General features: G+C 35.9%; 1 protein-coding gene across 1 annotated transcript in view; it reads left to right on the plus strand.

Moving 5' to 3' along the window:
- Nucleotides 1-15,737, plus strand: part of EFCAB13 (EF-hand calcium binding domain 13) — a 145,605-nt gene that overhangs the window by 117,474 nt on the left and 12,394 nt on the right. The window contains exons 32-37 of the mRNA XM_032429966.1: nt 805-948; nt 6,750-6,821; nt 10,077-10,220; nt 11,321-11,392; nt 13,981-14,124; nt 14,465-14,536. Coding sequence (XP_032285857.1) covers nt 805-948; nt 6,750-6,821; nt 10,077-10,220; nt 11,321-11,392; nt 13,981-14,124; nt 14,465-14,536 — 648 coding nt within the window. The remainder of the gene's footprint in view (nt 1-804; nt 949-6,749; nt 6,822-10,076; nt 10,221-11,320; nt 11,393-13,980; nt 14,125-14,464; nt 14,537-15,737) is intronic.

Below are 15,737 nucleotides of genomic sequence, written 5' to 3' on the forward strand. Positions count from 1 at the left end.
TACTTTGCCTCCTTTTAAATATTCCCCCAGATAAACTAGAGATTATAATCCAAACAGTGATCTTGAGTGTATGATGATTTGTGTAACTCATTGATAAATAGAGGCATGGCTCTAATCCTAAGGACCCCATTTAGAGGGGAGAACTCCTAGAGGTTTGGATAAGACCTGAGAAGAATACAGAGTGCTTCAGCCTGAAAGAACCTCCAACATTTTTATTTTCTTTGTAGAAAAACCCTTACATCTATTACCTCTAATCTTGAAACTCTTCAATTCATATTTCATCTACAGATTTTGTAGCATTTAGTTCTTGTACCTTTTAGGTTAAAAAGTAAAGGCCACTTCCACTTTCAGGCACAATATATTCCTGAAAACCTTAATCCTCCCATACCTCTGGGGGGACTTCTAATAATAGAGTAAAAGTTATGAGGAATAAGCAAAAAATGAAAGGAGCAGCAAAATATGTAAGTAGAAGAAAATTCAGGACTAATATTTTTATACTCTGAAATTTGGGCTGTTTCATATACACAGAGATAAGCCCCAAATTCCCTCTCACTGATACAAAATTAAATATTTCCCTAGGAGATGCAATAATGGCCTATTTTAACTTTAAAAAAACTGAGTGTTTTATTCAGTTAAATAAAAAAACCTCAGTCATCCTAATTTTTTTTTACATTAAGACAAAAATAACTGAACATCTCAGGGAAATATGCCTGGAATAAAGGAATATTTGGCTTATTAATTTTGGAATCATAGAGATAATATTAGTTGAGATATATAACTTACAGAATCCTCATGTGTTTTCAGATTTATCTACTGCCCTCCAGACTGTTAACCTGATGGACTGCAACAAAATTCAAATTAACAACTTGCAAGATGCTTTTGATGACCTCAATGTTTCTGTAAAGCCGGAAGAATACCAGATGTTAGAGAAAACGCTTGATGTTGATGGTACATATAATAACTATAAGTTGGCTTTCCAAATAAAGTGACAGTAAATTTTCCATTCCCCTTCCCTGTCCTCCATTCATCACTGCCCAACAATTTTTTTCTTTATTATCCTAATGGAAAAAACACTCTAACAGAGCAGTTCTATTGAGATCATAAATTTATCTTGATAGAAAAATCTTTGAATAAGATTAATAAGATTTTAAAACCCCCATCAAGTATTCTGTGTTGATTCTGTCAGAGTGTAATTTGTATGTATGTTTTTAGCATCTACTATGTAAATCAGGGAAGATGAAATAATTCTCTGTGAAGGTTGTGCTAAAGTAAAACTGCTTTTAGCCAGGAATAGACTAAGGGAAGACTTTCTCCCCTTGGCGTGAGATATTTATGGCAGGAGATGGATTGAACGTGAATCCTAAGAGCTTTCAGAGAAAACAATATATAATTTTCCAAATTTTGCCAATTATTATGTGGTTTTTAAAAATTAATTTAAAATCAATTCCTAAAGGTATTTTCTTTTTTACAGTATTAAATGGGGCCACTGCACAGCACAACTTCTGGGGGCATGTTGTCATCTGTGTCAACGGCACCCTTTGACGTTAGGCAATGCATGGCCTGCATCGCTATGCAACAGACCTGATCCCAAGTGCCTGTTATATGTAAGGTGTCATGTAATATGTAATGTAATCAAATAAATACAAAGTATTCATATTTAGGAAACTTTCGGTCTAGTTGATGAGGCAAGCTATAAACAACAGAGGGTATATAACAATATAGGAGATAAAAGCTCAGTGCATTTGCAATGTTACATCGCAGTGCTTTAATAACAGCCAGGGAAACAGTGATGTGATACTGTGATTTGTAATAAGAAATATATATTTGGTCTTCGACCCCATTCCTGGCATAGAGCTCCTAAAACACTTGTAAATTCTTAAGTGATGAGACCACTAGGGGTATCTTTTGTTCTAATAGGCAATTCTGGGTGGGCATCTTGTTCCTAGGTGGGGACTGGTCACCAAAAAGATAAGCCATGCTTAGAACCTTGGAATTTTTAGCTCTACCCCCAGTCTCCACAGAGGGGAGAGGGGCTGGAAATGGAGTGAATCATTGATCATGCCTATGTGAGGAAGCCTCCATAAAATCCCAATAGTTCAGAGAGCTTCCAGGTTGGTGAACACATCCACATACTAGGAAAGTAACTCACCTCAACTCCACAGGGACAGAGCTGCTGTTCCTGGGACCCTCCCAGATCTCCCAGACCCTATGTATCTCTTCATCTGGTTGTTCATAAATATACTTTATCATATCCTTTAATAAACTGGTAAGCATTAAATGTTTCCCTGAGTTCTGTGAACTATTCTAGCAAATAATTGAATCCATAGGGGAGAAAGTCATGGAAACCTCCGATTTGTAGCCAAGTTGGACATAAGTTGTGGGTAACCTGGGGACCTACTACTTGTGATTGGCATCTGAAGTGGGAAGAAGGACAGTCTCATGGGACTGATCCCTTAACTTGTGGGACCTGATGCCATCTACAGGTAGATAGTGTCAGAATTGAGTTAAATTATAGGATGCTCAGTTGGTGTTGCAAAGAATTGCTTGGTGGGGGAAAACAACCCCCCACATCTGGTGTCAGAGTGTTGTGAGTATGGTAGTAGAATGAGAGTAATGAGAGGAGAGCAATTTCATTCATTCAATGAAAGTTTATTAAGCACCTATTGCTTGTTAGGCACTAAATATATAAAGATAAAAGAGCTTACAGTCTGTTAGAGATGACAAGCAATGAGAATACCAATTGTTAAATATCGTGACAGAGGTAAACATAGAGTGTTATGGGAATGTATACAATAGGTACCTAACCCACAGAGGGTTGGATAGGGTAGTCAGAAGAGGCTTCTTGGAGGACATACTGTTGGAGTTGAGTTTTTTTTTTAATTTTTTTTTAAGATTTTATTTATTTATTTGAAAGATGGAGAGCAAGCATGAGAGAGAGAGCACGAGCAGAAGGAGAGGGAGAAGCAGGCTCCCCACTGAGCAGGGAGCCTGATGCGGGGCTCGATCCCAGGACCCTGGGATCATGACCTGAGCTGAAGGCAGACACGTAACTGACTGAGCCACCCAGGTGCCCCTGGAGGTGGGATTTAAAATATGAGTAGGAGCTACCCAAGAATTGGGAGTGCAGGGAAGACGACTGGAAGGAGTGAGGAAGGAATGTTCAGTATGTACAAAGTATAGAAGAACAAAGCTCGAGGAGAAGTCAAGGAACTCTTAAATAGTCCAGTAGGATGTACACCAGTGGATCTCAGACTGATTCACATCTGAACTACCTGGGGAATTTGTTAAAAACACAGATGCTTACATCTCTTGCTTCAGAATATCTGCATCATGGCCAAGGTGTGTGTGTGTGTGTGCATGTGTGTGTTTAACAAGCTTTACAGTTCATGTTGATGTGAATCAAAGTTTGATCATCGACTTGGTGGTGCATAGTGGCAGAAGGAGTGGGGAAGAAAGAATTAAGTGGCCGTATAGTCAAGAGCAGATCCACTAGGGTGTTTTTTTTTTCCTCTGGGCAGCAGAGTTTGAATTTTATCCTGAAGGCTCTAGAGGGTCATTGAAGAATTCAAAGTTGAAAGATGACATGACTACTTTTGCACTTTATAATAGGCATTCTGATAGCATTAAGAAAGGGCAGAGGAGGGCAAGATTGGAGGCAAAGAGACATTTTAGAAGGCATGCAGTAGTTCAGGTTAAAAGTAATGTTGAAGTAAGGCATTGGCTCTAGGGATGGGAAGAAAGGAACAGATATGAGTTCTAGGAGGCAGAACTTCATCATTGTTTGGTTAAGTTAGGGAGGGGAGAGGAATCGAGGATGACTAACAGATTTTTGGCTTGGGAGGCATTTCCTAGTGATGCCTTTTAATAAGCTGGGGAATACCGGAGGAGGATCAGGCTTTAGTGCAAGGATGAGTTCAGCTTAGGATATAGTGTGTTTGATGAAGGGCATGATGGAGGGAAGAGATTGAAATGAGAATAGATAAATCTAAATTCCTTCACAAATTACACAGGGCTTTTTTTTTTTTTTTAAGTCTAGTTCCTGTTACCTGACCTGTTTAGATTAACCTTTTCCCACAAACTTTCTTACACATTTTTTGTAAGGTTTCAAGACACTTAATAAACACAATAGAATAATTTAAATCTAAAATTAAGAAACTACTTATAGTTCCCAGAACACATCATACTCACTTATATTTCTATATCTTTTCTTCATCAGTTTTTCTGTTAACCTTCAGATATACTGCCAAGTCAGTAAAAATGTGACTTCCTTGAAGATTTCTTTAACTCATTCAGCCAGATATGGAAGCTTTTTTCTTGCATTTCAATAACATGCCATATTTGCCATCATTGAGACAATTTTGCTTTATAACTGCTTGAGAAAAGTGATTATTTTGGAGAAATTTCCATGAGAGTTATGAGGAAAGGATATATTTTGAAAATCTGCAAATATAGGCATTTGGTTACTGATGAATGCTTAAACTGTAAGCAAATTTAAAGTATTCTGTTGGGAGAACAGGTTAAATATATAAAGTCACAATACAATGTGAGGTAGGTGGAAAGATCAAACAAGAAGCCTATGTTCTTGTTGGGTTTCCACTTCTTACATTGACCAAAGTCATATTATCTCACTTATTTTTCAGGTTCTTCCAGCTAATGGGAAAAATATAGGTGTTTGCATATTTCTGAATGCACAATATATGCATCTTTGCTTTAAAAAACTTATTAGCAACTACATTTACTGGATAGGTGGTCATTTATAAAGTTTGCCACCTAGATGCAATTTCAGGTTTCTTTTTTTAATTGTTTAAAAAGTAAGATGTTGTTAGACAAATATTCATTATCTCACATTAAAACTGATATTTCAAAAAACACTCAGATATTCTTTTAATCGATTAATGTGTGATAATTAATTCCTTTCAGAAATATTATATAAAACCCAGAATAACAGTTTAAACTGAGATTTAGGGGGGTTTGATTTATAATAAATTAGATTTTGTTTTAAGAAGAAGATGTAAGTTAATCTAATTATTCCTTGTCTTAATTTTGCCTCATCTTAATTTTTCATTCTTTTATTTGAATTTTATGCTTTATTATTTTGTGTTTGACTCTTCTGTCTTCAATATAAAGCAATAAATTAGTAAAGAAAATTGTGAAAATAAATAAAAGAATGTCATAATGATTTGTAAAAATATTAGTCAATACTTTTATATATCAAATGCATCCAATTAATCCTAGTTCTTGTTTTTATACACCCATTGTGCAAGCTGACACTAGACACTTCAAACTAGGTTCATACTCAGAGTCCGTGAAAACTTGGAACAGTATTCATTAGAGAATGATGTAAACACAACTGTCAAAACCATAGAAAGTTGTCCTCTCTCTTTTCTTACAACTTTTTAAGATATGAAGGTAAAAGAAAATGCAGTTAGAATAATCCACTAAGAGTTTTATTTGCCACCTGCTGATAAAAGTGAGTTTTTAACTTGCAGATTTTCCTTGATAGACTGGAATTAGGAAAGGTTCCTTCTAAAGTGAGTGCTGATAAAAGTGAGTTTTTAACTTGCAGATTTTCCTTGATAGACTGGAATTAGGAAAGGTTCCTTCTAAAGTGAGTGCTCCAGCTGCCACATGGGGATAAATACAGAACCAATCAAATCAAAGTTTGGCAATATGGAAGTAAAAAATGTATTTGATCTGTCCCAAAGATTTGTTATTTGCACAGAAATAAAATCATTAACTCATTTGTGTTTTAAATCCCCCCCAAAAGGATAAATTGTGTTTGAGAGGCTTGTGGACATAGAGTTGAAGATGTGCAGTAGATAGTGGTCTAGCCTACAAATAGAAACTTGAGAGTCATCAACATGCAGTTTGTAGTTACAGGAGAATTCAGGAATGGTTTATATAGTGTGATGAGAAGAGGGCCAAGGATAAAGCACTGGGGCATGCTAACATTTAAGTAATGGTAGAGAAAGAATAGTTCATAAGGACATTAAAAATTAGCTAGAATCGTGTGAGGGAAACCAAAAGAAAGCTATAGCAACAAAGCAAAGAGAAAAAAAGAGCTTGAAGGAGGAAAGTATTAAATAAGACCAAAAAATTAAAATGTGTTCATTAGTTTGGCAATAAATAGTTTTTTTTTTTTTTTTTTTTTTAAGATTTTATTTATTTATTTGAGAGAGCGAGAATGAGAGAGCACATGAGAGGGGGGAGGGTCAGAGGGAGAAGCAGACTCCCTGCTGAGCAGGGAGCCCGATGCGGGACTCAATCCCAGGACTCGATCCCAAGACTCCAGGATCATGACCTGAGCCGAAGGCAGTTGCTTAACCAACTGAGCCACCCAGGCGCCCCAGCAATAAATAGTTAATGGGTGAACTTGGTAAAAGCAGTTTCCAGGAAGTGGAAGACAGATTAGAGCAGTTTGAAGTGTGAATGAGGATGTGATGAATAAAAACATTTCTTTCCAGAAAATAGATTGTGAAGGAAAGGAAAAGGAAAGAGTAGCATTTAGCAGGGTATTGTAGAGGTGCAAGGGAAGGCTTTTTAGAAAACTAGACTTACAAGCTGATTTTGACATGAATAGGATTTATATAGGTAGAGTGTAGATTGCATTCTGGACAAAAGTTTACATAGCTAGAAAAATCATAAGATGCTTTAAGGGGACAGTAAGTGAACCAATCTAGCTCACAGTGGAAGTGCTTTATGTTTCTTGAATTTATTAATTTTTTTTTGTACTATTTTTGTCTTTACAGAAAAGGGAGATGTTTCCCTAAAGACTGCCCTTTTAGCACTGAAGAGCAATAAGCGTTTGCAAGATTTTAGAGGTGAGAATAATTAGGAAGTTTTATCCAAATTGAGAATATCGGAAATTTTTAGCTAGTTGTTGAAAAGTGATGGACCACTTACATAAAAGTATAACTCATATGCTACAAGATTAAATGAATGGTGTACATTTAGTATTTTAAGAGTTGAAATGAAGGTGAGCTTCCTATGTTCATGAAAGTCTAGTTTGTAGTTGAAGCAAATGATATGTCTTCTAACAAGAATGCCAAAAATACGTGACCCTAAAATGTTTTAATTATTAAATTTAAGTTTTTAAATTAGGTAATACATTCACACAGATCATAAATAAAAAAGTATTTAAAGATACACAGTGAAAATCTCCCTCCTATCTGGTCTCTCTATTCAATTCCTATTCCTTAGCCCCAGTAACTAACTAATAAGTAACTAGTTTCTTATGTAGGTAGTATTTAGAGCATTCAAGAAAATATGAATATATATATATGTGTAAATATATATATTCCCCCTCCACACACTTTTTACATAGGTGGAAGCATAATGTGTATGTTGTTCTGTCTCCTTTTTTTAACAATATATTTTGGATATTTATTCATATCAGAATATAAAGAGCTTTCTCATTCCTTTTTGTAATTGCATAGAGAATATGTGAATTTTCATCCTGATGAAAATACACACGTTTAACTTACTGGGATCAGTGATCCATCCAACTTGAATCTTTGTCTTTTCGATTGTGGTACCAAGAAACATTTTGTGGCATCACGTGATGGATATCCTCTGTGAAATATCTAACTTTTGACTAGAATTTATTTATTTTATTTATTTATTTTTATTATGTTATGTTAATCACCATACATTACATCATTAGTTTTTGATGTAGTGTTCTGTGATTCATTGTTTGCGTATAACACCCAGTGCTCCATGCAGTATGTGCCCTCTTTAATACCTATCACCTGGCTAACCCATCCTCCCACCCTCCTCCCCTCTAGAACCCTCAGTTTGTTTCTCAGAGTCCATAGTCTCTCATGGTTCGTTTTGACTAGAATTTTGAAAAGCTCTAACTCTATTTAAAAATGAGTTAATAGCCTAATGTTTTATGAACTTACCAAAACTCTTCTCCAACTCTTATTTTCAGTATAAAAAGTATCTTGAGGACAAAAGTGTGCGTAGTTTTATTTCATATTCTCTAAAGACATATTTTATTTTGTTTGGTTTCAAATAATATAATAGTTGGTTGGCAATAATAATACATTTGTATAGTGTTGATGTTTTACCAAGCACTTTCACATAATTTATTTCTTATCAACTATTCTTTATGACTCTCCTGTTAACTAGGAGTCTTATAATAAAGAATGAGAAAAGTGAAGTTTGAAAAAATTGTACCTTACCTAGAACCCCACAACAAGCAAGTGTTGGACTCTATGTGAAGATATATATTTTTTTTCTGTGTTATAGCTTAATGGTTTAGTTTAAAAATTAACTTTATGCTATAACTTACAGGTTAATAGCATCATGATCAGCACACATATATTAAACACAAAAATATGCATAAGGTAGGCCATGAGAATCTTAAAATCTAGATGAAAAGATAGGCCATTTACATAAAAACATAACTAATATGCCATAAGATCAAATTAGTGAAGCATATTCATTATTTTAAGAGTTCAGATGAAGATTAGATTCCTATGAAAAAAATGGAGGGAGGCTTTGAAGGAAGGGTAACATCTTGGTAGGTAGAGGGAAAGCAAGAAAACACTGAGACCTAGAGATTAGAAGGGAAAGAATGGAGACATAAGTAGGATTTGAAAGATGAGGAATGAGAGATAGTTGATAGGTCTACACTGAAGGGAGTATTAAATGTTAGCTCAAAATAGGTCTCAATATATTCTCTGGGCAAGAGAGTCAGGTGCTAAGCTGTCTCTAAAGATTGATTAACAGTGTATTGGATTAAGGAGCCACGAGAAGCAGGAAGATCATTTATTCAATCCATTCATTCAACAAACAAGTGGCACTGTGCTGGTAAGCAAGATAGGTAAATACTGGTCTCTGACCCCAGAGAACTCACTGAAGAAAGACAGATGAACAAATAAGTAACTACAAATTTTGCTAAATATTAGGGAGAAAATGTGCAAGGAGGAGGTAGAGCATTAAGGTACAGTGGCTTAATTTAGATACGATGGCCAGGAAAGCATATTCTGAGATGTGACAGGCTGAAACCTACAGGAGGAGAAGGAATCAGCTACTGAAAGAGTTGGAAGAGTCTTCCAGACGGAAGGAAGAAGGTGTGAATGGTTCTAGGGTAGGAAATAACATATATGTTATTACCTATATTAGGCCACTATTAAAGTGTTTGTTATTAAATAAAGAGGAGACTGACATATGGGGGGGCAAAAGTCTCTCTTACATTAACATTCGTTTCCAATTATTTAAAAATTAATCATTCCAGGGGCGCCTGGGTAGCTCAGTCGTTAAGCATCTGCCTTTAGCTCAGGTCATGATCCCAGAGTCCATCGGGCTCCGTGCTCAGCAGGAGGCCTGCTTCTCCTCTCCCACCCCCCCTGCTTGTGTTCCCTCTCTCGCTGTGTTTCTCTCTGTCAAATAAATAAATAAATAAACCTTAAAAAAAATTAATCATTCTGTTAGCAGCTTTATTAGCTGTTAGCATGTATACCAAGCTTCTGAACTGTAAGTAAAAGAGAGTCAGTATAAGACAAATTAAGTTTAATAAAGGAATGGAAAAAAGGCAAATTGAGGTGACAGTGACTGGGGAGCATCAGAGAGATCACTGGACATATACAGAAAGGATGTAGGAAACATGAGAAACAGATAGATGGACAAGAAGGAGACAGATATCAAGGTTTAATTTCTACTATGAGTTTGCTTTATATAACTGATCTATTTTATACGTATGAAATGAGAGTTAGATGCATATGTACCTCAAGAGAGTATTTAAGGTGAGTACTGTATCATCTTTTTAAAAAATGCTAGGTATTGGGACACCTGGGTGGCTCAGTCGTTAAGTGTCTACCTTCAGCTCAGATCATGATCCCAGAGTCCTGGGATTGAGCCCCACATCGGGCTCCTTGCTCAGCGGGAAGCCTGCTTCTCCCTCTCCCACTCCCCCTGCTTGTGTTCCCTCTTTTGCTGTCTCTCTCTCTCTGTCAAAAAATAAATAAAATCTTTTTTAAAAAATGCTAAGTATCTATACTAATTTTTTGAATTATGATTTAAGCTAATTATTTAGAATTTGTATCTAAACTGAAAATATTTTCTCCTGATAGAGGTTAATGAACTTGCAAATGCCTTAAACAAAGTCACCAGTGAAAAAGTTGATGTTGATGAAGTAAAATCTATACTGAAAGGCCTGGGGATTTATTTCCCAGAGGAAGAATTACAGGAGGTGCTTATATCCATTCCTCTTGATAGTAAGTATTCCTTTTCTGAGTCATTTATTACATATCAAACTTGTGTTTACTTTTACTCATAAATCCACAGAGTTGATCAATTAGGAATCAAATGTAATGAGTTCAGTAACATTAGATTTTCCCTATTAGGCTTGGATGAGAGTTTGTTTTGGATTATTCTAATATTGAATTTATCCTAGAGAAGTATGATCTTCCTCTCTTCCTTTCTTTGCCTCCTGAGGTTTGAATCATACATTCTTATTGGACAGGGGCTATAAAGCTCTCTCAAGCCCATAAAGCACAGGGACAAGCCTTACTGTGGTGATATACACTACCAGTTTGGTTTCCCCAGAGTCCTCAAAGGGCTACACTGGTATTTTTGAAATCCTGCCAGTAGGATGTTTAGCTTACGTGCAAAGCCTTATGGTATTCTTTTTTCTTAAGTTCTCAGTATATGACTAATAAAAAGCAAAAAACTGCACATTTCCTTTATTAATATAGCTTTGCTTATAAGTATGTATAGTCTTCTTTAGGTATTATGGTTGAGTTTGGTTTATGGTACTTCTAGTGAATATCTTCTTGTCTTCCCTCAAAACATAAATGGTGGGGCACCTGGGTGGCTCAGTGGGTTGGGTGTCTGCCTTCAGTTCAGGTCATGATCCCGGGATCCTGGGATCAAGCCCTGTGTTGGGCTGCAGCAGGGAGCCTGCTTCTCCCTCTCCCCTCTTGTACTCTCTCCCTTTCTCTCGCTCTGTCTCTGTCTCTCTTCAAATAAATAAATACAATTTAAAAAAACACACAAAAAATAAATGGTTATAGTAGGACTTGTAATGCTGAAAAATTAAGAGAATGTCATATCAGAGAGGAAACATACAAAAAAATGGTCCCAGTTGGAAATAAGTGTAAAATCCATAAAATGCTCATTGGCTCTACAACAAAAAAGACCACAGGCGTCATATTATTATATTCCTCTTCATAGTCTGAGATGTGTTTAGCAGGATCAGAGTTAGAAAACAGGACTAACTTGGTTCTGAAGGTTTAGTAAGCATGCATATCTTGTGACCTCATTCTTTTGTATCTTTGGATCAAAGACCATTCATTTCTTTATGTTTCATTTTCAGATGAGGGGAAAATGGACTTAAAAGATTGTCTGACTCAGTTAATGAAAATGCCATATTTTACAAAAGTTTCAAGTAAGTGAGAATTTTTTAACAATAAAAATTTTGAGTGGAATTCTTTAGTTTTGATTATATGCATTTGTCCAGTTTTCTAATGCTAAAGCACATCATGTGTATAACAAATGTACTTTGGATGACAAATCAATAAGGGATCCTAGTCCTGACCTTTTCTCGAAATTATAGTATTTTTTTCATCACTCAAAAAGGATAAAAGTACAGGGCGCCTGGGTGGCTCAGATGGTTAAGCGTCTGCCTTCGGCTCAGGTCATGATCTCAGGGTCCTGGGATCGAGTCCCGCATCGGGCTCCCTGCTCCTTGGGAGCCTGCTTCTCCCTCTGCCTCTCTCTCTCTCTCTCTCTCTCTGTCTCTCATGAATAAATAAATAAAATCTTTAAAAAAAAAAAAAAAAAGGATAAAAGTACAAAATCCATCTGGGTGATTCATCTTAGCGTCCAAGTTTGTGATCCAAGATGGCTGCCATCAGTTGCCAGTGTCTTGGACATTTTGAAATTCTGTGGAAATAAGATCAGTGTTCTCTTCTAATTCGAAAAGATATATGCACCCCTGTGTTTATTGAAGCATAATTTATAATAGCCAAGACATGGAAGCAAACTAAGTGTTAATAGATGAATGAATAAGGAAGATGTGGTATATTTATACAATAGAATATTATGTAACCATAAAAAGGATGAGATCATGCCATTTGAGACAACATAGATGGCCCTAGAGGGTATTATGCTAAGTGAAATAAGTCAGACAGAGAAAGACCAATACCATATGAGTCCACTCATAAGTAGAGTCTAAAAAAAGCCAAACAGGGGTGCCTGGCTGGCTCAGTCTATAGAGCATGTGACTCTTGATCTTGGGGTTGTAAGTTTGAGCCCTGCATTGGGTGCAGAGATTACTTGAAAATAAAAATATAAATAAATAAATATGTAAAGCCAAACAACAAATAAACAAAAACAGAATCAAACCTATAAATACAGAGAACAAATTGATGATTGCCCAAAGGGAGGAGGTTTGAGGGTTAGGCAAAATGGGTGAAGGAGTGAGGGAGATAGAGGCCTCCAGTTATGGAATGAATAAGTCACAGGAATAAAAGGCACAGCATAAGGAATGCAATGATATTGTAATAGTGATATAATGGGACAGATGGTAGCTACACTTGTGGTAAACATAGCGTAATGTATAAACTTATCAAATCCTTAAGTTGTACACCGAACTAATGTAACATTGTATGTCAGCTATACTAAATTTTTTTTAAAAAAAATCAGTGTTTTCTTTTTTATCCTATTATCATTTTATTAAAATGGGATTTTATCATGAGAAGATTAACTACTGAAACATATAGGAACATGTTGAAACATATAGGCTTCCTCCATATTATGTAATAGGTTATTCTTCCCATTACTCCACTACCTTAACCATGAGACATTGAATATAATCTGGTTCTAATGTGTTCAGTTAACTGACTTTTCCAACAGTGAGATATCTGTGATGTCTGTGGAACCTCTGGGTCTCCTTGAAGCTTAGGCTAAATGAGCCTTGGTTAGTAAATCCACAGCTGTTTTGGATCCCTGGGTCTCCTCGGAGCAGCCCATATTCTTGAGATTAATTGAAATGGCTTAATTTCCTCTAAATTTTAATTTCCAAAATTAAACCTGAACTAAATTCAGAAGGCCTAATTTGGGTAGCTATAAGGGATGAAACTATTCACCAGAGCCAAGGTATTTAGGATGTAACCAAAATGGTGTTTTTTCAGTTGACAAAATATTTTGTCCTTAATCTTTGGTTTTCTAAATGGGGCCTATAAAACTCTGCCAGGTATGTGGCTTATAAGCAAATCTCTCACAGAGTTAATGTTTATGATGGGATAGGGTTTATGATAGTATAATATTTAAAATTTCTTTCTTACTTGAACAGTTCATACGTGGTACTTTCAGAAATGAACATTACCTTTCTTTGGTGTTGATACAGCCGTGCCCGTCTTTCCATTATTTGGGGGACATTTTTGTGTGTATGTGTTGGATACATCCAAGTAGCCACTGAATGAAAAAAATTAAGAATAGTCACATCAAACTATGGATGGTTATCTAATTTTTGGCAAGAAAATTACTTGTATGATTAGTTATCATAGCTTGAATGGAATTCCCAGCCTCAGATATGCTAGAGATGAGTATAAGCAGACGTCCTGAGATTTCTTTTTATGTAATCATTCTTCAATCTCAAATTAAATATTTGCAATGATTTGTTTGGCCTAGTGGCTAAACATTCTGCCTATGAAATCAGACTTCACACTTGGCTTCACATTTAGTAACTGTGTATGCTTAGGCAGATTAGCTTCTCTAAGGCCAGGTTTCTTTATCTGTTAAATAAGGAATTTTTGTGGTATTAAATGAAATGGTGTATATAGAGCACTTAGCATAGTGCCCAGGAAGCTCAGACAGAATACTTAGTAAGTGATAGAAGTAGCAGTAGTACTACTACTAGAAGTAATTATTATTATTATTATCATCATCATCATCATCATCATCCAGGACCCACTACTGATATTTGAGTGTTTTTTTTAAAAGTTCATACATTGTATATTTTTTTGAATATAGAAAAAGAAGGCCCCCTGAAAGCTCTGGCTGCCATTAGGAAAAATGTGGTCACTCCTGATGACCTAGGCTCCATTATGAAATATATAGGCGTTCCATTACCTGAAGATGTGCTTCAAAGATCGCTGCAGAATGTGACTCTCACAGGTGAGTCATGTTTCTAGATATCCTTTATCTTGACATGCATCTGTTTGAACTTTTCAAGAATCCTTATGGGGTTTATCTGCTGCATGGATTATCCAAGGCTCTTTCCTACCTACTACCCTGTTGGGTTCTACTTATTTTCAATAGCATCATACAAAGGAGGATCTGTAGGGAATGAGTGTGTGTGTCTGAATGATACGCATGCGTCTGTCTTTCTGACTGAATATATATGTCTATATTTCAAGGCCAAATCTATAAACTCATTTTCAGTATAGCAGTTATGCTATAGTTGCCAGTCTCTGATCACATTCCCTGTTCCCTGACATGCATTTTTTTCTTTCAGAGGATGGGAAAGTGAATTTAGAAGAGTTTGTGGGCAATTTAATCAATTCAGGATTTTCACCTCTACCTGAAAGTAAGAATTTTCAGTTGAATAGAGATAGATAATATGTGGGTTGTGGATCTCTTGGGAAGACTGCAACTAGGGTTTTGAGATGGTCTTAAAATGATTTAACACTGGCTTAATTTTCTAGTGTCTTTATTCCATACATGTCAAATGCATAGCACAACTAAAAGAGAACATGCCCTTTAGAGAGTACTGGTTACGTCTTCTGCCTAGTCTGAGACCAGAGTCTTGACTGCCGTTATCTTTTCCACTAAGGGCCTTATGAAGAAAAAATAGTATTAGTTAAAATGACTAAAATAGCACTTGGAATTAGGCTGTTTGCAAGTTACTCTACTTTAACTAAAGTGTAATTGTACAAGACGTATTAACATGATAAATAGTGGGTTCCTGATACTAATTTATAATAACTCTTCATCAAGAAACTAGTGAAAACCTCTGTTACTATTAGGGGAATTTTTGTTTAGGTTTATTATTTTTCTTCTTTTGTTATTGGAACATGGTTTTCTTTGGTTATTTCTTTGTATTGGCTACCCCCACCCTTTTTTTCCCCAGTTTCTCTTTATACACTAATTCAAAGTTTAACTTTAGCACAAGGTTTGTCAATTATAATGTTAAGGATCATTTTCTTCTTTTGGTTTGCATAATATTTCCGTAATCTTAGGCCTCTGAGTTCCCTGATCGGCTGCCCTTTCCTGCCCCTCTGGTACTGAAAAGGAAGGAACGATTTATATTTTGCACATTTAAGTGAGAAGAATATTTCTGACACCAAGCCAACATTACACGCACATTCAAATCACTTCATATTGTCCATTTTTAAGCACCCTCTATGGTTGCAGAAGCTCAAGGTTTACTTCTTTGACTATCTCAACCTACTTTTGGGGAGGCACACACGTGTAGCTTTGACAAGCGAAAAATATTTATGAAGAGATATTTCATAGAAATGCCTCTTTTGAGGCAACTTCCTAATAATATATCTCAACTGGTTTTGAGAACTGGTGTTAAAAACAGCCATACCAGAAGTGTCACTGTGTCTCCTGAAGACATTTTCCATTATGTTATTTAGTAATGAATATGAAAAATGTCTTGAAATTTAATATCAGAAAAAAACTTTCTCTCTCCCAAAGACCAGTGTGCTTACTTTGTGTAGACAATAACCTGAGCTCCCCTTTATGCCTTAGCTTCCAGAAAGTTCAGATCTAAACTTATTATT

Source organism: Phoca vitulina, unplaced genomic scaffold (assembly GCF_004348235.1).
Source record: "Phoca vitulina isolate PV1807 unplaced genomic scaffold, GSC_HSeal_1.0 scaffold41, whole genome shotgun sequence".
NCBI classification, from domain to species: Eukaryota; Metazoa; Chordata; class Mammalia; order Carnivora; family Phocidae; genus Phoca; species Phoca vitulina.